We start from the raw sequence: 22,410 nt of genomic DNA, 5'->3' as shown, positions 1-22,410 counted from the left end.
AGACAAGTCACACATTTTTTTTTCTTCCTACATTAGAACAAATAATTGACTTATTTTTCTCTACTGAATTAACAACAGAAGTAATCTAAACTGGCTAGGCCAAGTTTTGTATTTTGTCTCACATGTCTTTCATTGACTCTGTTTAGCATTCTTTCTCATGAAAAACCACCTAGCACCCATGCCGCCTGTAAAAGTCTTCACAAACATTTCAGGTACAAGAAATAAACACTTACCTTTCTTGCATGGGTGGAAGCTGAATCCAGCTATTAAATCGGGGATCATAACGGCTGACAAAATTTGTACTGTGTTTTCCTGTAAAAATATATTTGAGACATTTAAAACTTAGATTCTTTTGTTGATTTGCATATACACTAGTATTTTTAAAGATGTCTTTATTCTCAGGTTTAACTAATAGATTAATTAAGTAGAGGGAATACCTAACACAGCATAGGTGATGAGTTAATAGAAAAATAAATGTGCCACCTCAAGTGTTTTTCCTCTTGCCTTCTCTTCCCTTTTTCTGTTTTTGGAATGAGGATGAAACTAAATCAACCACAATAATAAAAGCAACTATATTTACCAAACTGGCTTTTATTACGGTGTTAGGATAAACATGTTTGGGGTGTTCTTGGTGTTTTAATGTTTTAAAGACAGTAAGTTATTGTCTGTAAATTATCAGTTCCAAAGACTACCTTGTATGATAATTTCTCTTGCTAGACCCATTAAAAAAAAAAAAAAAAAAACCCTTCTTACATCTTTTTTTTTTTTTTTCAGAAAAAAATTAATTTAAAAGATAATGTTTTTAGAGAAGTTTTAGGTTCACAGCCAAATGGGAAGAAAGGTGTAGAGATTTCCCATGTGTCCCCTGCCCTCACACATGCATGGCCTCTCTATTGGTGGGAGAGACTGTTCTCTTCTTGTTCAAACAAGAGCAGCCACTACAAAAAGAGCCTGATTGGGAAAGTTAGTTTTGTTCTACGCATACCATGTAAGTTTTATGTGTGTATTTGGGGAAGCACAGTTGCTGAGACATATACACAGGTGCATTTGCTGAAATGGGAAGCATGAGTCCTCTGAGTCACTTAACCAGCTTATCCCCTCTGTTGAGCCTGAAAAGCATGGTAATGCCTTCAAAATATTAAAATGAATCTTGTTTTATATATACATTGATATTAAAACAAGAAATGGAAGCAAAAGAATATATTACATTCTCTGTGTGGCACTCATCTAAAGTTTAATCATCTAAAGCACTGATAATTGTCTAAAGCACTCAAAGCCTTAACTTTCAAAGTCTGCCTTTATTTATACATGTGTAACTAAACAAAATTCACTATAAGATTGAACAGATAGGGGTGTGTGAGTGTGTATGCATGTGCTCAGACATGTTTACTTAACACAACTATTAACTGTATAAATATATATCAAGCACCTAGCATCTACTGCGTGTTTTATGTATTCTATACTCTGGAAAGATATTGGTATGCAAGAAAGGTTAACCTTGTAAATGAACAAACAAACATATAACATCAAGTAGTGATGAATGCTATTAAAAAATAAAGCCAGGAATGATAGAGGGGAGGCCAGTTTAAGTAGGATGGTCACCTGTTCACAGACATCTTCTGCAAGCCATGCAAATATCTACACAATGAGCGTCTCAGTCAAGGGAGCAGGAAAGAATTAAGTCCCTGGGCTGGTGTGAGTTCAAAATCAGCAAGAATCCTGGGGTGACTGGACAGAGGTCAGAGAGTGATTAAGGGCCAGAAAGCAGTGTGCCTTGTGGACTGATGCAGGATTTTTGTATTTTGTTATAAGGACAATAGCAAGTCACTGGAGAGTTTTGAGCGAGTGAAAAACATAATCTAATCTATCACGCTGGCTGCCATGTAAAGAGCAGACTCTAGAGAGGCCACTGTGGAGGAAGGGGACTGTCAGGAAGCCACTGCAATTATCAAGGTAAGAGCTGTGGTGGCTTGAATGAAGGTGGAGGTGGTAAGAAATTGTAGAGTTTCAAATCTATTGTGCAGGCATAGCCCAATAAAATTTCCTGATGACTTGAATACTGGTGTGAGAAGAGTTGAGTCATTAGGGATGGCTGCTAGGATTTTAGCCTAAATAACTGAATGGAAGGTCATGCAATTTGCTGAGGCAGGGAAGACTAAAGAGGAGTAGGTAGGGAGTTGGGAAGAGAAGTTATGAGCTCTGTTTTGGAATTAATCTTGAGAGACCTATAGGATCTCAAACAGGAAGTGTCTGGTAGGCCACTGGCTAAACACAGCTACAGGTACAAATTTTGGAGTCATTAGTTCAGAGTTATTATTTAAAACCATAGGACTAGGGGCAACCATGTATGGAGAGTGTATGAAAATGAAAGACCAATAGGTCCTCAGAATGAGCTCTGGAATAGAAGAAGCAAACCAACAAAGGGAAAGAATGCTCAGAGATAGGGGGAACAGTGTGGTATTTTGAAAGCAAATAGTGTTTCAAAAGGAAGGGAGGTGAGCGACTGCGAAGTGACCGTGGGATTTGGCAGCAGGAAGGTTGTTGGTGGCCTCGACAAGCATTGCTTCAGTGAACCAGAGGGGATGAAAGCCTCAGTGCAGACTACTCAGGAGAGACTAAGATGTAAGTAAGTGGAGGTAAGAGGATAGACACTGCTTCTTAGGACTCTGCAATAGAAAGAAGATTACAGCTGGAGGATGCAGCATCGAAAGGTTTGTTTGGTTGTTTTTAAAGTTCAGACACACTGGAAAATCCTTGAGCAGCCAAGAGGGGATGAGGAATAGACCTGAGGATTGGAGCAGAAACAGTAATGGGGGAAGACAGAATATATAAGTCGCAATGGAAATAAGTGAATAGATTGAGAGTAGCAACATGAAGAATTTATCTTCTGAATGCTTCTATTGAACTAAAAATTAAGGCTACCAAGTGAGAGTAAGGTGGTAACTTTGAAGAAGGAGGCATTTGAAAAGACCAAAAAGTGAAATAGTTTCCTTGGAGGGTAGAAAGGTACATTGACCACAGAAGTTTAGTGGAGCTGAATAGTAGCCAGCTTGGCTGTGTGGTTTTCTCTACTCATATTTAGTTGCTCAGGGGCAGGGGAGAGAGGTAAGGGAGTTAGGTTTAACCAGGACTAGTATTGCCAGGCAAATACAGAGGAAGGAGAGAGAGAACAAAAGGGCAGCAGGTATATGAGGAGAGTAGTTATGGGGATGGGCCATAGAAGCTAAGCTCAGAAAAGAGGGAAGTAAAGACATGAGGGGATGATAGAGAGTGAAAAGGTGGTATTACCAGCAAAACAATGGATTACTACCACATAAAGAGGCAGCAAATGGTATCATCTGCAGATATCCTTTTAAGTGCTTGAGGTTTTAAGGGTTTGAGAATGGCAATAAGGAGAAAAGAGAAAAGCTACTGGCATCCAGTAATATAAATTATTTGGGGGAAGGAGATATACACTGGCTCCCACTAGAAGGAGTGGCTGGGAGACAGTACTCTCAGAAGATAGTCAGATTTTGGCCTGGTATGGTGGCTCACACCTGTAATCCCAACACTTTGGGAGGGAAAATTTTGATGGTTAGGTTGGGTGGTAAATTGAGTTTTATTTGGGGACATACAGGAAGAGGTAAGAGTACCAGGGGGAAAGGAAGACCCAGTAGACTTGGATTTCACATAAGGAGGCTTCAACTCAAGAAAAAATTATGTCTAGAGCTGGTTAATTGAGTTTTTATGAAATTAACCTTGGAACTTGACTAAGAATGATGATACTTTCTCTACAGGGAAATGGTTGCATATTTCCATAAACTTGAGCACTGACAAAGTCTATGCATGTCTATTAGAATATTATCATGCGTTCCTATCACTAATGACATGCAGAGAGTTGATAGGAGTTAATGTTTATATCTGAGTAGAAAACCTTATGTGTATATTTTGATTATATTTCCAGTAACTAATATATTTGCTGATTTCAAATTGTGGTCATCAATAGATCATCAACAGATACAACTATATTTATTTAAATGAGTACAACTATATACAACTATATTTATTTAATTGAGTATTTAAATGTTTGTGTTTTATGAGCATGTATTAAAATTTGCAATTTTGAATTTCAAAGGCACACATCTCGGATACCATTTTCATAAGGACTAATGTTTAACTTAAGAAGATTTCATCTTTGGGACTGACATACATAACATCTGAACCCATGGATTTAAAAGCTTTCTCCTTGTCAGCAATATAGTAAAGCATGTTGTATAGTATCATAAGAGTGTTATCCTTTATATGTTTTGGTATTAATTGCACAAGGTATTATAATATAAGACTCTCGTATTTTAGAGATGGTTGAGTCTCTTCACAGTTTTTAAAATGAGGAATGATGAAGAGTTCCTTGTAAATGAGTGGGAGCCACTTTCCATTGTGATCCAATATTGATTTAATTTCACCAAATCAAAAGCAAAAGCATGACTGTTACACATCTAACCAAATACATATGTCTACGTGAAAGACTGTGTATTATAGTGATTAAAGACTAAGGCTCTGAAATCAGACAGACCTAGTTGGAATCAGCTCAGCTTCCTCTAAGCCATGTTTGCTGGCAAGTCATTTAACCTCTTCAGTCTTAGTCTTCTCATAGTAAAACTAGAGCTATCATGGAATGATTTGCAGGATGCTTGTGAGGATTAAGTCAAATGATGCAGGTGAGTGCTTAGCAAAGTTCCTGGCAATAAGGAGTACTCAATAAGTACTCCTACTAACATGATAGAAGTCAACTATGGTTGATCAGATGGATGGAGTATGGAAATCATTCAAGGGATTGTGGCAGATGCTCTTGGTCACTAGCCCAGATCCCTTTACCAGACTGGTGCACCCATTCCCTAGGGGCTTAGTGCTGGCTGCTGATGGTCATAGCAGCTCCTCCAGCTGAACAGGCCACCTCAGTGCCTTCCCTCATCCCTCCCTGGGGGAAGGCTTTAGCCAATGACTGACAAGAGGTTCAAAAGGCCGGCCTGCTTGCCTCAAGGTGTAAGCAGTTCTCTTCTGTTTAGGTGAGCCCAGCCCATGGTCTAGCCTCCTTTGCCCAGATTTATGCTAAATGACTTCACATGCCAAATGAGTCAGGGACACAATGACTCAGCCTTTCATGTGGAAACTTCCAAAATTCTAAAAAGGGATCTTACACACACACACACACACACACACACACTCTCACACACTCACACACACACACACACACAGAGAGAGAGAGAGAGAGCATTCCCAGGCTTGTATTAAGCTGAAGTAAAATTAAAATATAGTAATTAAAGTTATAGTAAAATTTAATTCTGTGCATCTTAGTGGTTAAAGCAAAGAGAAGAGACATGAAAGTCACATGGTTAGCATTAGTAATAATTTTCAAAAGCACACAATGCCTCAAACTTCGGCCTAAAGAGTTTATCCTCTGGGGCTTCATAGGGAGCCCATGAGTGGCAATGGTGACAAACATCTGGACAGTAAATGCAGTTGTGTGCTGTTTCCAGTCATTTCTCAAAGCGTATTCACTGACGGCTTTAAATCCAACTGCTGTTCTTCTCAGGACTAGGAAAGAGAAAATCAGTGTAATCCAACAGCATGATTTTATGGGAGTCTGAATTAGTTCAAAGATGAAATCTTGATTCTCTAGACTAGAGGAAGGAATATGTCCTTTCAACTCTCCCCTGTTCCCCCCACCCAATTCTCTCAGATGTGCCTTTGATTAGAAGTTGAACAGCAAGTAGTTACAGGGTTTTTTTTTGTTGTTGTTTGTTTGTTTTCTTTGCATATACCTGTGGAACAGGTTTTCTATGTTGCTGCTTAAGGCCTGACTCATAGGGATGGGAGGTTCACAGTGTTTTGTGAGAATGAATTATGGTACCAATACTGCTATTTTAACAGAGGTCTATTCTACCTGCGAATTGCAGTAGGCTAAAGACATTCCTGTTTTCTCTTATCATGTTTTAGTTTTAACCTGGCTTTAAAAAAGAATGTTCTGCAGATTCTTTGCTTAGATAAACCCAGTGGCTGCACACTGTGTATTTGCTTACAAATGCTCCTTACAGTTCAAATCACTTTCGAAGAAGGATAAATTAAGTAGTAAATGAGGAGTTTACAATGCATTGTATGCATGTCAGGGTTTTCTGGTAACATATGGAGTCCATTATTACGAAGGTAAGCTAGAGGAGAGATATGAAATATCATCCTTGCTCCTGTTCTAAATCTGTTTCCTACAAAGCCCAGGAACTGTCTTCTTTCTAACACTAGAAAATGTGGCGCAACAAAGCTGTAGGTCTTGAGAAAAAAAAGTCCCCCTCTCTTAAAAGAAATGTTCTTAGAGGGTGGCCTGGATTGTTTTCCTTTAAAATTTTCTAGAGCGAACAGATGTAACAATTTTCTATAATTTGCCTTGGTGCAGATGCTGAAAGAGAGCATTCACAATAAAATATATGCAGTATATGTAATTTCAGCTGGATGTTCTGGGCTTTTAAAGTAAAAATGTGTACCTGCAAGCTGTTTTATGGTTTCTCAGTCATAATTATCTCTGTTACACAGAAGGCTACAACTGCAACTCCTTCTTCATGTGCAAGGTTTCCAAAAATATCTTAATAATTTTGCATATTCTGCAAGCCACAGTGCTCTTTTTGTGTTCGATTTGGAAAGTGTGTTGAAATGTTTAACTTCTCTTTGCAATAAGTTTACGATGTAATCACATCAACGGGGAGGATGGTGGATAATCTATGGAAGAAGCACTTGCAAAAGGTACAGCAACTGGAATGGATGTCGAGGAATACCTGCTGCAAAATGACTTCAGCTGAAGTTACGTGCAGCATGACTGGACATAATGCTTATGTGTTGCAACCCACATTATTATATTGATAAAATGGGAGAAAGGTGGTAGAGAAGATGGTGAGGATTCTTAACAGCTGCAGCTTGCTCCCTTCCCCTAGGGAGTCTGTGCTCATGCTTGTGGCATTCCTCAGGGGATGGATAAGGAGAGGGGCTGGGGTATCACTGCGAAGCCAAATCCCCAGACAGTTGATGAGTGATCGCTCTGCTACACATGTCCCCAGTTAGCTCAATGATTGACCCTCTCTCCAATTGTCAGCCCAATTTCCAGACTATTTCATTTGTCCCCGTTGTACAGAAATGTATTTTCCACACTAATTACAAAATGGACTGCTACTGATGCCCTTCATTACACACATACTTGTTGAGCACCTCCAGTTAAGTTATTCAATAGTTACCATTCGGATTCCATTGGTCCTCTCCACCCAACACGAACAAGAAGTTTTCCACCTCCACAACGCAGTGGTGGGCACTGTTGTATGGCATAACTGAAATTAAGAAAAAAAAAGATATATGAAATTTTCCATCTCCGGACTTGCTACCTTGGCTCACTAGCTATTTGTTTCACTAAAGTGCATAAAATGTGAGACTGAGTCAGAGGAGGAAAAATGCACAGGTAGCCACGCCGCTACTCATCAATCCAGGGATCCCTACACAGTGACTCAGTGGTGTGTTCCCAGCGGCTTCAAACCCAACCCCTTTTGACTCATTTTACATAATGTTATTCCAGAAATTAGTCAAGAACAACCTGTCATGCTGCTTTCGATTCCTAGGTTCTCCTTACCTGCCTGATGATGTGGATAGTGTTCTGAATGACTGACACTCCTAAATGGTCAGGGTTGGGGTTACTTCTTGGAAGAAGTAACCCTGAATACACTTGGAGCCATTAAGCGGCTCTGCCCAACTTGGTGTGCTGGCAATCTTTCCATAAATAGACTCAGGGTGCTTGGTAGCTTTCTATTCCACAGCAATGAACAAGCTGAATTTCCATACAGTTTTAAGTTTTTAAATTAAGGTCCTGCTGATTTAATGCCTCCTCCAAATGTATATGCTTAATTTCCTGTACAATGTCATTAACAGCACAATCACACATTTTCTATCTATCTGCTTTGGAGCTCTTCTGTAACAAAGATGAAAACTGTCAGGAACATCACAAATATCTATGCTCCTTGCCTCTCCCTTCTCTCTGCCCAAATGTGGTGGATGTGAGGAGGGGGCATTATTCAGAAACCTACTAATGCCGGCTTCCTCTGTATTTGTTCTGATTTACATTTCCTTTGGGGAGACACAAAGTACCAGAATAGGATGCTCCTGTCTTCTTTTGTGCTGTGCAGTGTTAGTCTCTGCTGCAATAATATCCTCTGGTAAATGTAAACATATACAGCGTTAGTCATCATATCTCCTACAGTGGTTTGGGCCCAGTGACACCAGTAGGAAAAATGATGTCCTTGTTCAGCTCATCATTTGGGTACCTTAAATCTAGGTGAGGACAAATGGGGAGGTGATGTGCATGTTCAGGCAGGGAACGTATTCCTTGACACGGATCAACAGAGCACTTAAGAAACCAGTGCAGTGGGAAATCAATATGAGTCAGGGCCAACTCTTACTTTGCGCTTCTTTGCCAATGCAGAGAGAGAGAGAGAGAGAGAGAGAAAGTGAGGAGACCTATCTCACGCCTGACTTATTTTGGGTTCTATGTATCTCTCATTTCATTTTGTTTTTGTTATCTTTTATTTTTCTCAGGAAGCACTTATGCTGGCTAAGATATGTAAATAAAACTTAAGAAACAGGCACAGGTTTGAGACCTATAACACAGCCTCTGAAAGAGCAAATCAGATCATTTAAGCTTCTTACTAAGGGATTTTAGTAGTTTTGCTTTGTTTATTTCCCTACTGACTTATTTATTTGTACTGTAAATATGCATTGCTTTTGAACTTATATCCACAAGGCAAAGGCATTGGTATATAACCTCCAATTTGGGGGATAATGTAGAAAATGGGTGGTCAGTGGTTTTGTGTGGTCCATGAATTAGGTCAATTGACTTTGACAGTCATCTCAAGAATGTCCTTTAGCCCATCAATCCTCAGTTTATCTCTTTGAAAAATGCTTTTTACCTGTATAGGTCCTGCAGGCTTCATTACTCACAATTCGTTGTGGCAGAGTATATGTGAAGGTCATTGAGCAACAGAGGTGCAATATGTTTTAAAGGTTTTCTTCCCTTTAATTAAGTTCATCATTGTTTGGATCATAATGCTGGTTCCAAAATATCAAAAACAAAATGAAGCTTCCTCTTTTCATATTGCGAACAACCTGGTGCTACTCCAGTTGATGGTAGTGTCCTCTGGCCAGTGGTAAATTTACTCAGCATTAATTGTCATCTGTATGCATCAATTCACATGAGACACAGTGCGGCAACAGAGGCTATCAGCTACAAGGAACTTAGTCTATGACCACAACTCTTCAAATATTTATTTTAAACTTTTGGTCAGTTCAACGTTTTGCCCAAATCTTATAAATAATGAAAAATGGTATTCTCTCTTTTTTTTTAAAAAAAAAAAAAAAGAAAAGAAATCCAGCTTCATAATAAAGTACAGTCTCTGAAAATAAAATGACACTTGCATTTTGTTCTTACCATTCATTTGCTCTCATTCAGGCATGCATAAATTAAGTGAAGGAAATAATACATGATTTATTTTTAAGCCTCTTTTTCATTTGATTACCCCTATTGTTATGCTTCATGCAAACAAATGAAACTATTGCACTAAGCTAACTATTGAACTCTTCAAAATAAGAGAAAAGAAGGTCTTTGAAGTCCTAATTTAAAGGCTACTTGAAGGAATTCTCATCTATTTACACATTTTTACCCTTGTTTTAAAACCTGTCTGCAGTATTTCTTGGCTGAGCATTTCAGTATTCTCATTCCTGAATTATTGTCTTTTCTGAATTATTACTGTGAATTGAGAGGCTATAAATATACCCAAATGCTCCTTGAAATTATTCTGAATGTAAAACTCTCCCAAATTTATTTTAAAAAATCTATATTCAATCAATGTTTGAATTTTGCAAAAGACCTAATTTCTTTGACTTCTGATTAAGCCCAAAGGAAAGCAAAATAAATAGGGTAGTGAACAAGAGCAAACAATTGTTTAAAATGGCCTTGGGTACTGCACTTATTGATTTTCTTTTGCATAAGCACAGATATATGCCTGCTTCTTTCCAGATTTCTCCAGAGGTGGACAAGCACCTCGTCCTCACAAGCAGGTAGCGGGGGAGGTTTGTACTCCAGGTTCACATACAGCCCAGTGTGAGTTTTTAGCGTGTCAGTCAGTGAGTTAGAGGGAAAGGGGAAAGAGAAGCTAATCAGGATGAAATGAGATTAAAGGCTGTCTAATTTTACAGCAACTGTGATCCATCAGCCACTGTGAAAGTGACAGTGGAAATGAATGATGGAGACAGACAGGTGGGGCTGTACATTTCACTGATTTATCCTCAAATGCACTGGGCCTTATTTTATTGAGTGAACATGACCGCATTTATCATGACTGTCATCTAAACCCACTTCCCTCCATTTAAAAAGGTCACTTTACTCAGAAGGAGTAGGAGAGAGGCACTTTCAAATCAGATTTAAAATCTAATAACACGTGTTTATAAGGCCCTTTGCGAGAATTCTCAACTTTATTAAACAAACAGGTAGTGCTAGGAGGAAAGTAAAAAAAAGCCAGAAAATTGGAAAAGAAAAAACTTTCCATCATCTGAAGGAGCACATTCATTTCATCTCTAAATTTGAAGCAATTTGTACCATTTCTGCCCTTCCCACTCCAAACACCCAAAATTCTGTTCTAGTCTTAGGAAATTAAATAAAACATTTACATTTAATATTTTAATTAAGAAAGTTGGAATCAGGTAATACTATAAAATAAACTTGGAGAGATACTGTCACAGTATTTACTCTGCAGAATGACTAATCATCACACAGGAAATAGATGTTAGCAATCGTTACAAGCTGAATCTCTGCCACAATTAACTTATGTACCTGTTAATTGTTTTCCCATAACTTTAAGGCCATAAAAATCTCAGTTACACAGTCTTTTATCCCTCCCTGTATCAGAGCAATAAAATGTCCTGAGATCTTTGCACAAAATTGGTATTTGTGGATGGGAAAACATAGTCAAACTCTCGGGATTTTCTGTAACTTTTTGCAATAATAACCAGCATTGACCAAACATTTACTATGTGCCACATGTGTGTACATTAAATATATGATTATATTTATCTATATTATATCTTTGAAAATACAACAACACTTGCGTTCTTGCTATTCATTTGTTCACATTCGAGCAAGCAGAAATTAAGTGAAGGAAATAATAAATGATAAAATATACAGATAGTATATTTACCTAAATTGACTTAAATATTTCATTTAATACAACTAATTACAAAGGAGGCATTCACTTTATTTTTTTAGAAATACTAAAAGGCCTTGAGAATGTAAGTCACTTGTTGAAGGTCAGACTCAGGTATCAAATGGCAGAGATAGAATCCAAACGTGGGGATATCTGGACCCCAACTCACGTTCTTATCCATTTCACTCTACTGATTTTCAATAGGTATGTTCATCCATCCAGCAAGTAATTACTGAGTTCCTGAGTGTTCAGTGATGGTGTTTCTGAAATTTGTATATAATTTTTTATATTGAATCATATTTTAAATGTGTTTATTAGTATGATATTTGAATGAATCTTTAAAGCAAGAAGACCTTCCTTTAAATGATTTCCTATAAATCTGGATATTCAAAGAGTTGGTTTTCTTAAAGCAGAGTACATTTGTTTGATGGAACCAGAAAAAACACTGAGAAAATCAGCCAGTTAAGGGTGGGTAGAGTCTGTTGGCAGACTTGTTTTTTCTAACAATGAGGACATATTTCAACCTTGCAAGCAGATTCTAAATATCTTGGTCATAGAGGATGTTTCCCTGGCCTATAAAATGTCCAGGGGTCTTGTTTGTATTTATGAAGGCCTAGAGATCCACACTATTGTGTCTCCTCCCACATTTTACATCTAACGAATGTAAACCTCTTCCAGAAGAAAGTATAGGTATCCTTTTCAACCCCAGACTTTTCATGAATATCCAAACAAAAGACTGCATAGGGCTATGCCAAGAATATAGAATTGCTAAATAGATGGTTATTGAATGTTTATCAACTAGTTGTAACATTTGTGAAGACCTTGATTTTTTTGGTCTCAGATACATAGGCTTGCAAAACTGTCAGATATAACAAAATTCTTAATTGTTTTGAAAAAAATAATTAATGCCCATGATAAAAATACAATCTGAAAAATAAAGGATATACAGAACAAATAAGTCTTCCTCTTATTCTCGACTCTCAGCCTTTAATTCCCTACCACAGAGGCAATCTCTGCTACTATGTTCTTGGGTTTTCTTTCCAGAGACACATATATGGGTCATTTTTTGTTAGCACAAATGGCAGCAGCATACTATAGACACACTGTTTAGTGTCTTGCTTTTTTGCACTTAATGATACATTCATTCATACTTTCTCCATTAATCGAATATTTGTTTTGCTGCTACTCCATGCCAGGCAATGTTGTACCTGCCTGGGACAGGTGAGTACTAGTAAACCAGGTGAGTACTAGTCAGGGGAAGCACATGATAAACATAGACATAAATAGGCTCCTTTGTTTCAAATGGTAAGTTCAAGAAGAAAAATAAATCTGGGTCGGGGAGAGGGAGTGGCAAGGATAGTGAGTTTTGACAATACTCAAGGAAGACCTTTCTGAGTAGATGACTTGTGAGGAGAGAAATGGCTGAAGGGAGTGAGGGAGACTGTGCAGGGTGTAGGTGCAAGAATAGCAAGTGCAAAGACCTTGAGGCACAGGTTTGAAATGTCTGAAGAACAGCAAGAAGACCAGAACACAGGGATCTGAGATGAGGTTGAGGAGAGAGACCCAGGGCAGACCAGTGCAGTGTTGAAGGGCACGGTCAGAACATAAAGCTGGCATTGTGTCCACTGAGTTATTTTAAGTGGCTGTACAGTGTTCCATTTGATGGGCATTCTATAATTTATCCTATTTCTTTCTGATGGTTAATTCATTCAACAAACATTCACTAAACACTCCTTATGTGCAGGCATCTTTCTGGTTGCTGATAATACAGCACTGAATGAGGCAGAACACATCCCTGCTCTCATAGACCTTATATGATAGACAGGAAGAACAACACAGACAAATAATAAATAGGAGCACAGCTAGGTGATGACAGATGTCATAAAGAGAAATACAATGGGATGATGAGCTGGAGAGTGAGTGCCTGTCTATTACTTTAGTTGAAGCAGTTGGTCCAGAAGTGAGAATGAGTTGGTTGTATCTAAGAAGCAGAGAGAAAGCCTGTGTGTTGTGAGCCCCTTTGGCGAGGGCCAAAGAGACATGGGATGAAGTCAGGAGGCAGGCACAGGCTGAAAGGCAGGTCTTTATGAGCCGGAATAAGCATTGTGAATTTATGCTAAGCATGATGAAAAGGCATGGGAGGGGTTTAAGTGGCAAAATGACATAATCTGATTTATGTTTTAAAAATATCTATCTGGTGACTATTGATGTTGTAGAAGGAAAAGAGGGGGATCAGGCAGAGGTTCCTCCTGTGATCTAGAAGAGAGAAGATAGAGGCTTCGCTGGGAGGGGACAGTAGGGATGGACAGAAAGGCCATGCTTTGAAGGTTGCTGCTGTTACAAGCGGTGCTGTGTTGAGTGTCCTTGCAGATACATAACACACGTGCATGGTTTATCTGTAGGGTTGATTCTTCTAAGTGAAATTTCTGGGCCAAAGAATAGGTACATTTTACATTTTGATGGATATCATCATATTGTACCCATTTTTACATTTCTTTCTTTGCCAATATGGTGACTGAACAATTGATGTTTAGTTAACATCTGAATCTTCCTTTATTTGTGGTAGAGGTGCAGCATGTTTTCACACATTTAAAATGTATTTTATACATTTTTGTTGGGTTTGAGTTCTCGATGTAATTTATGTTACCTGTAATTACATAATTTCTGTTTTTAAGGTATTTTCTAGGAACGGACAAAATAAATATCTTGGAAGCATGATACTGCTAGAATATATATTTGTGAACTATTTACATATTGAAGCAAATTCAAATAGCAATTACATGCTGTTGAAAACAAATAACCTGAAAGAAACATGCCTTACTTTATAATTTTAAATATTCCTTGCCATGAAATCTTAAAGGGTTTTTTTTAAACAACTTCAATTTTATAGTAAATGCAGTTAAGAAACATAAATGTTTTAAAATTTGCTAGTTAGTTTAATCCTACCATTCAGTCTTTCAGCAAAGATCTAGGAACTTGGCTAATGGATTTCTGGAGATAGAAACAGATACACAGTAAAACATTTTACACATTAGGAAGTGCTTGATAGATATTATTGAATAAATAATGCATACAAAAAGCTCTGCTATTTTTTTCTGTTATATTTGTTTGGGCTGTACTATAGTTTCAAACTACAAATAAGTGGAAACATTTTGTGTATTTGGGGGATGATTTGATCATTATGGACAGTTAGTCTGGAAAATTTAGCCCTGTAAGAGATTTTTATGGTCTGAATCCAGTTATGAGTTGGCAAATGTTTGGAATTAACCCAAAGGTGGCCAGCACTTTCTCCCTTACCTCCTACCTGTTCTGCACACACCAAACCAGATCCCTTTGGAGACAAAGTTATTTAAATGAGTTTAAGGCGTATAAATCTAAAAAGAGTTCACATTTAGGAGGCTGTGCAAGAACCAAGAGAGCTTGTCTCTCATAGTTCAAAATTGTATCTACAGGTCAGTTTTCTTGACAGTGAGGGTTGCTTCATCACTCTCTCATCTATGCAATGACTGGACTAAATGCATGCTTTTACTGTATCACTTACCAACTGATGAAACAGTGTATTAAAATGGCTTGTCTTTGGCTTCTCACCCCCAAAAGATCTATGAGCCCCTGAAGGCCAGATGCTATCATCTCCATAGCTTCATGCTTAACACAGAACCCAATGCATAGTACTGAGCTAGATTCTGGCATCCCTATAGCATTTAGGCATAACATAGTAATCAGAAATATTAATGAATCAATAAATGTTAATTTAGTAGCACGAATGACTGAATGCTAGCTAAGGGAGACCGTGGAATTTACTTTTTCGGAAGGTGGAAAAAATTGTGATGGATGCCAGAAGATGTGAAGGAGGGAGGAAGTGAAAGAATAAAAAAAGAAAAAAACGTGCCTTTGGTAAGGATTCTATGGCTTCTAGGATAGATGCCACCCATGCAAACATATGTCAGTTTTAAGCAAAGGATGTTTGTAAGCTTTTCAAAGACTGTCCATATATTATTTCTTTTCAGAACTATGATAAGACCTAATTGTGACAAGGGCAAAGGTTTTCGATAAAATCTTGTTGATTTACAGTTTTAGTTCTGAACACTTAACTTGGAGAAGTGCTAATAAACAGTGAGATTAATGTGATTTCACAAAGGGCTTCTATTAGCTATTTAAGCAAAACTCATCTTCAAAGTCTTATTTTTGTCTAAGTTCAAATATTTTCATTAATATATTCCTAAATTATAATTTTGTTATTTTAATATCAACTGTTTGAATACTTCCTGGCATGCTAGTAGGAGCTTAAATATAGTTTCATTTTTACTTTTGGAAAGTAAAACGTCTTTGGGAATGAAAGCTGCCATCTCTTTCAAAGGTTAGTTTTTTTTTTCCTGTTTGACAAAGTGTTGTATATTTCAGAGACATGTCAATGAAATACTCTAGAGCTTTGATGATTGCCCTTTTCCAAGTGTCAGCACAATGTCTTCCAGATCATATTTTTCTGGGAGAAAGTATCACTCTGATACTTTTTATTGTTCTATACTCAAAAAGGCTCATGTCAAAAATGGTAAACCCTCTAAATGAATTAAAGTAGTAGAGCAACATATATTATTTAAGCATTTGATAATAAAATCTTTTGACAAAGGTTAAGGGAATCAGGGCTATTTATAAGGTGGATATATGGCAACAGTATAGCAAAAATGATTGTTATGTAGTTTAAATTATCATAGATCATGGCTCCATAGTTGCCCCAAATTATTGAGGGCAGAAGGAAGGAAATGGATGTGGCCTACATAATAAGGATCTATGAGGCGTTTTCTGATGCAAATCCCATATATTCAAATATGGGAAGGTGAACTCTAGTGATTCACTTGAAAACCCACAAGGTATCAAAAGGTCTAATTATGAATCATATTTCGGGCAGGGTGCGGTGGCTCACGCCTGTAATCCCAGCACTTTGGGAGGTGGATATGGGCAGATCACCAGAGGTCGGGAATTTGAGACCAACCTGGCTAACATGGTGAAAACTCGTCTCTACTAAAAATACGTCAGGTGTGTTTGCACACACCTGTACTTCCAGCTACTCTGGAGGTTGAGGCAGAGAATCGCTTAAACCAGGGAGACGGGGGTTGCAGTGAGCCTAGATCATGCCATTGTACTCCAGCCTGGGCAACAGAGCGTGACTTTGTCTCAAAAGAACAATATTTCAATCAGCTAGTTCATTTCATTCAAAAATATGTATTGCATACCTATTAGTTATTATGATAAGCTCTGAGCATATGAAGATGAATTGTATATCATTCCTTCATCCCAGAGCTCACTGTGTAGACAGAGAGAGAGAACATGAGAACAGATAAATAGGACACAGAGCACTCCAGGTAGAAGAGCAATAGATGCTCCAGGGAGGAAATGACAAAAACTTCAGGGAGAAAGTGAGGCTTAAGCTTAATCAGAAGGCTGAAAAAAGCTTTTTCCAGGCTGTTGCAGCAGTAAATGTCATTATCAGGAAAAGACACACAGATTCCACAAATATTTACTGACCACCTACTATGTGCCAGGCCTTGGGCAAGGCCCTGTGATATAATTTTTAATTATTAGCTTAATTTTAAAAAATGAATTATTAGATCAATTTCTATGCTTGATCTTAGCCAAAAGGCTGAGAAGCGATTAGAATTAGATAAATTTCTAAAATCTTCTAAGTTCTAGTGTTTTATATCACTGTAGAATGACTACAGTTAGCAATAACATGTTATATAGCTTCAAATAGCTAGAAGGAGAATGTTGAATGTTCCCAACACAAAGAAATGGTAAATGTTTGAGATGATGAATGTGCTAATTATCCTAATATGATTACTATACATTATATGTAGCAAAACGTCACTGTGTACCCTATACATTATTTGTCAATTAAAAATAAAATAAAAATTTTCAAAAGATTGTATTGTGGCTGGGTGTGGTGGCTCATGCCTGTCATACCAGCGCTTTGAGCGGCCTAGGCAGGTGGATCACTTGAGGCCAGGAGTTCAAGACCAGCCTGGCCAGCATGGTGGAATTCGATCTCTACTAAAAATATAAAAATTAGCTGGATGTGGTGGCACATGCCCATAATCCCAGCTACTTTGGAGGCTGAGGCAGGAGAATCACTTGAACCTGTGAGATGGAGGTTATACTGAGCCAAGATCACACCACAGCACTCTAGCCTGGATGACAGAGCAAGACTGTCTCAAAATAAATAAATAATAAGAAAAAAGATTATATTATTACAATATCAAATTTTTAATTGAAGCCTGAGAAAATGTGTTGGGAGACAATTGTGCAAATAAAAGGAATGTGCTTTTATCTACACTGTCCTTTTGGGTAGTGGGTCTGCTCTACTTATTCAAGTTCCCTTCTGGACCACTCTCTTCTTAGAGAATCCGGTGATCACAGCCTCTGATCTAATTAAATCTTTCCTGACATGTGGAGCCACCTAATCATTCTAGAAGCATTTGGTAGCATTATCAGAACTATAAGCAATACCTTTGTTCCTTTTAGAAAATCTGTCATTGCACTGGTTCTAGCTAACTCAGTGTGTTATTGGTGCCATTGCACTTATTTGACTTTAAAGCCTATTTCACCACAAAGATTCAGAGGAATTTGTCATACAGTCTTCCAATGGCCATTTCATGGTATATGCATGTTTATGTGTTATGTCCAGTAAGTACTAGAGTAGTTGGGCCAAGAGATCAGGATTAAACTGAGTCAACAGCTTGTCACACATGAGAGAAATTAAGGTGCAGTCCATGATCTATGGAGACGTGCCCAGGGTGGATGGTCAGGGCCATGGTGAGGCCTAGAGCCATCTTTTGAGGAGGTTCTGCAATCTCGATTGCTGGGAAAAGGTGAAGAACTGAAGCAGTGCAGGTCAGAATATGTAGAACAATATGATAAATCCTTTTACCACTTTTTAGGCACTGTTTTTTAACTGGAAAAACTAGACATTCACTGAATACTAAGTAATATTTATTTGTAAATATATTTATGAATGATATGAATATTTGCCACTTCTCTAGTCTTAGAATATCGGCTGAGAACTTAATGCTAAGACAATCCAAAGATACATACCGAGCTATCTATGCAGGACTTGATAACTTGGCCTCTCAACTGGTTTGGCGTGATTGTCTGTATGTACACACACACATGTATTCAGTCTATATATACAAGGATGTGGAACACAGCTGGTGAATAGGTTGTTTATTTTTTTAAAATAGTTGTGCGAATACTGTGCATTTTCCATCAACAAGAGAAAATAATACTTCTCTCACCCTCCACTCTAAAGATGAGGCAAAGAGTGGTAAAATTCTTGGATCAGATATGTGCATGTCTCCTGGAGCTTGACAGGCACAGGGAGATGTCTGAAAGCAAGAGGCTGGGGGAAGCTGTCTGTTGTGAGAGCCTGAGGGGGAGCTGGGGAGAAGTGACCTGCACTTCTGGATTTGGTGGGGCAATGGTACTTAGTAACTTCCTGTGGGCTAAGCTGGTGCAGTGGAGGCTTGCTTGGCCAGAGCTGTTTCGAAAAGACACCCCCTCCCACTACAAGAAGATTAACTGCCAGTTCAAGGTGAAGCTAAGAAAAGCTATGTAGTGGGCATAGCCCATGGGGCAGTAGGAAGTCTTCAGAAAGAGGCTCACAACAGAACTCATAAAGAGAGCTCATCACCAGACAAACTCAACTTTCTATCAGTTGCCTCCTGAAGATCAGGAAGCCAGGTCCTGGAAACAAGGCAAGTAAGAGCTTTTCTCCCTTTGCCCCGCATCCTCCTCTAGCTGCATCCCTGGCGAAACCAGAATACTCAGCATGGCTGATTTCCTCCAGGGCAGGCCAGCCTGGCTCACTCTCATGTTAATACAGGTGTGGGCAGGAAAGAGTTTCCGTAGCAGGCCTGAAGCTGCTTCCTCAGAAAGGGCTGCCTGCAAAGCTAGCCTTTGGCTGGCATCTGAGAACTTAGATTTCAGGAGCATTCCCAATACCTTAGCTGATAAGAGTAGCTCTCTGTTGATTCAGTAGCATGAATGTTACATAAACAACTCGGGTTGTTTGCGATTTATGCTGAACACTTGCTTTTCTTCTAGTAGTCTGGCATTTTGGTATGTTCTAGAAGATGCCTATCTGACTAGCCCCCAGTAAAACCCCTGGGCTGGAGTTTCTAACCAAGCTTCCCTGGTAGATAGCATTTCAAGTGTGTTGTCACAATTCGATGCTAGAAATGAATGTGTCCTGTGTAACTCCACAGGAGCAGGACTCTTGGAAGCTTGGGCTAGGTTTCCTCGACACTTTGCCCTGTGCATCTTTTATCTTGGTGGTTTTGCTTTGTATCCTTTTGCTGTAATAAATCACAGCAGTAAGCATGGCTATTCCATAATCCTGTTAGTTCTCCCAGTGAGTCACTGAACCCAGGGGTAGTCTTGGGGATTCCTGATATAGTAGGAGTTGGAGAAACTTTAAATATATTTAGTGGATGATTTAATGCTCCGAAGTGACTAGGTCTGCCTTGGAACTTTTCAAGGTACAACCCACAGGGAGAGAGAAATCATCCAACAGAGAGGGTTTGAAAATAGGTAGCTGAAAACAATCAAGTTGTTTTTGGCTGGCCTTGTATGTAAAGCTCATTCAATAAACTGATTATGGATGGATGGACGTATTCCTGACAAACTGCTTCTGGGCTTCTGAGGAACACTTTTAAGAAAGCATGGCTCCAATTTTCTCTGGTTGGAGCCAATGTGCATATCTCTCCTGAGAATCCACTAGTGCCCAATGCCATCCCACCAGAGGTGCTAGAGGATTTGTCAGAGAAATTGGTGTTGTCGCCCTTTTTATTCCCTAGGGACATCTGCAATGTATTTGAAACACTGATATTTGTGTCAAAGAAATCTAGAGAAAGGAGAAGTCGTTGGGGTTTGGCTTAGGTAGCAGTGTGCCCTCTTCAATCTCTCCCCTGACACAACATTCTTCTGCTGTCTTCACAGCACCCCTGCTATATCTTTAAAAAATAAAGAAAATGTAAACTTCTTTCATCCTGCTGCCCCTTCTAGAGCACCCCATTACCTGACTCACCAAGGCCAGGCCTGTACACACAGCAGTAGAACGTGAGTGATTGGTCTAGAGAGGGTTGCATGATCCAACCAGGTCCTTGCAAGGGATTTTTACACTGGAGCTGAAAGGAGAGCCCTTTCTTTTCTGATCACAAATCCTGGAGCTGTTCACAGCAGTAGAGAAGCAGGTCTGAGCAAAGGAGGAGCTTGTGTTGTGAGAAATGAGACTTTCAGAGAAGCAATCTTGATGGGACTTTGAAATTTTGTTTCTTAGTCATTCTTAGGCCAGTACTGCCCTGCCCTCCTGGTCATGTGGCCCATTAAACCCCCTATATTCCATAGACTTTGCAATAGCCTCCTCACAGGTCTCCTTGCTTTTATTCTTGTCCCTTTTTGGCTTATTCTTCATAATTTACTGAGAAAGGTCCTTCTAAAACCAGAGCCAGATGATGACATTCACTTCTATGCAGTAATTTCCTTACTTCTCAAGGAAATAAATTTTAAAGTTTCCAGAATGGCCTGCGAAGATCACAGGGCCTGGCCCTGGCTACCTTTCCAAGCTCCTTTTCCACACTCTGCCTCACTGATGGTGCTCCAGCCATGCTGGTTGCTTTGCTTCTGCAACACTCCAAACACGTTCCTGTGTCAGCCCTTTGCACTTGCTCTTCTCTCTGCTGCTGACACGTTTTTCCTTCAAATATTCTTATGATGGTTCACTCTATAACTAAATTGAGGTGTCTGCTAGAAGAGATAACTTTCCTGACAGTGCCATTTAGAAAGCCCTTTGCTGTCATTCTCTGCTCCCTTACCCTTCTTTTGTGATCTTGGTAGCACTTGATAATGCCTACTTTTAAAATACTTTTTTTTTAGAGACAGGGTCTCACTTTGTCACGTGAGCTAGAGTACAGTAATGTGATCATATCTCACTCAGCCTCCAACTCCTGGGCACAAGGGATCCTCCCACCTCAGCCTTCCCAAGTTGCTAGGACTACAGGTGTGTGCCACCATATCTGGGTAATTTTTAAAGATTCTGTAAAGATGGAGTCTCACTATGTTGCCCAGGTTGGTCTTGAACTCCTGACCTCAAGTGATTTAATTCTATGCTAGCGTATTAACTACATAGGTAAGACAAGGAGTGTCCTGTTCACCACTGAAATTCTAATGCCTAGCAAAATGCTTTGCACATAGTGGGTGCCCAATAAGTGTTTGTTAAATTAAAGACAAAATAAGTGATACAGAATTGGAGTTCTGTTATTTGCAAATAATACTTTAAAAATTTAAATAGAGAAAGTAAAGCAGTTTGGCTGACAGGAAAAGGTAATTAAATAAGTATGTAGATTCAGTTACTCAGTTCAATATTACAGATTTATATACAATTTGCTGTTTAAAATGGAAGACAGTGTATTGTCATAACCAGGTTTGATATCATTTAACTGTGTCAGTTTAGGAGTCTTGCTTTTCTTCATCAATAAAACATTGACTATGTTATCTGCCTGACAGGGCTATTGTGAGAATTCAGTTGAATTGGATAACTTATGTAAAGCACAAGGCTTGGGTTGGACAAGGTGGCTCATGCCTGTAATCCCAGCACTTTTGGAGGCCAAGGTGGGCAGATCACAAGGTCAAGAGATAGAGACCATCCCGTCTCTATTAAAAATACAAAAATTAGCCCTGTGTGGTGGCACACTCCTGTAGTCCCAGCTACTTGGGAAGCTGAGGCAGGAGAATTGCTTGAACCTGGGAGACGGAGGTTGCAGTGAGCCAAAAAAAAAAAAAAAAAAAAAAAAGGTAGTTCTTTTGTTGTCTCCTGTCTCTTGTTTCTTCACAAATATTCTCCAAGCAAAACATCTCCAAATGAACAAAGTTTGAGAGACTACTTAACAAAAGTTTGCAATTGATGAAGCATGGATTTCTTATAGAACTGAATCAAAATACAATCTTGAGTTATAAGGGGGCAGGAATGTATGTTTTCCAGGAGATGATGATATCTGGACATGTGGACAGGATAAAGTGACACAAGTACTCATATTTTTAAGATTTACACAGTGGTTTAAACTTACTAGCTAACAACTCACATTTGCATGAGAAGGATAAG

The 22,410-nt window shown here is 38.8% G+C and overlaps 1 protein-coding gene and 1 pseudogene across 1 annotated transcript in view; both read right to left on the bottom strand.

Moving 5' to 3' along the window:
• The window catches only part of KLHL14 (kelch like family member 14), a 98,133-nt gene that overhangs the window by 13,710 nt on the left and 62,013 nt on the right, over nucleotides 1–22,410 (bottom strand). Inside the window, exons 4-5 of the mRNA XM_032245389.1 lie at nucleotides 7,257–7,346; nucleotides 234–312 (exon numbers count right to left, since the gene is read on the bottom strand). Of these exons, the coding sequence (XP_032101280.1) occupies nucleotides 234–312; nucleotides 7,257–7,346 (169 nt within the window). The remainder of the gene's footprint in view (nucleotides 1–233; nucleotides 313–7,256; nucleotides 7,347–22,410) is intronic.
• Nucleotides 16,751–16,911, bottom strand: LOC116528266 (annotated as a pseudogene).

Source organism: Sapajus apella, unplaced genomic scaffold, assembly GCF_009761245.1.
Source record: "Sapajus apella isolate SASKATOON/1434 unplaced genomic scaffold, GSC_monkey_1.0 scaffold57, whole genome shotgun sequence".
NCBI classification, from domain to species: Eukaryota; Metazoa; Chordata; class Mammalia; order Primates; family Cebidae; genus Sapajus; species Sapajus apella.
Note: the sequence above shows the minus strand (reverse complement) of the source record. Positions and strands in the feature narration are given on the sequence as shown.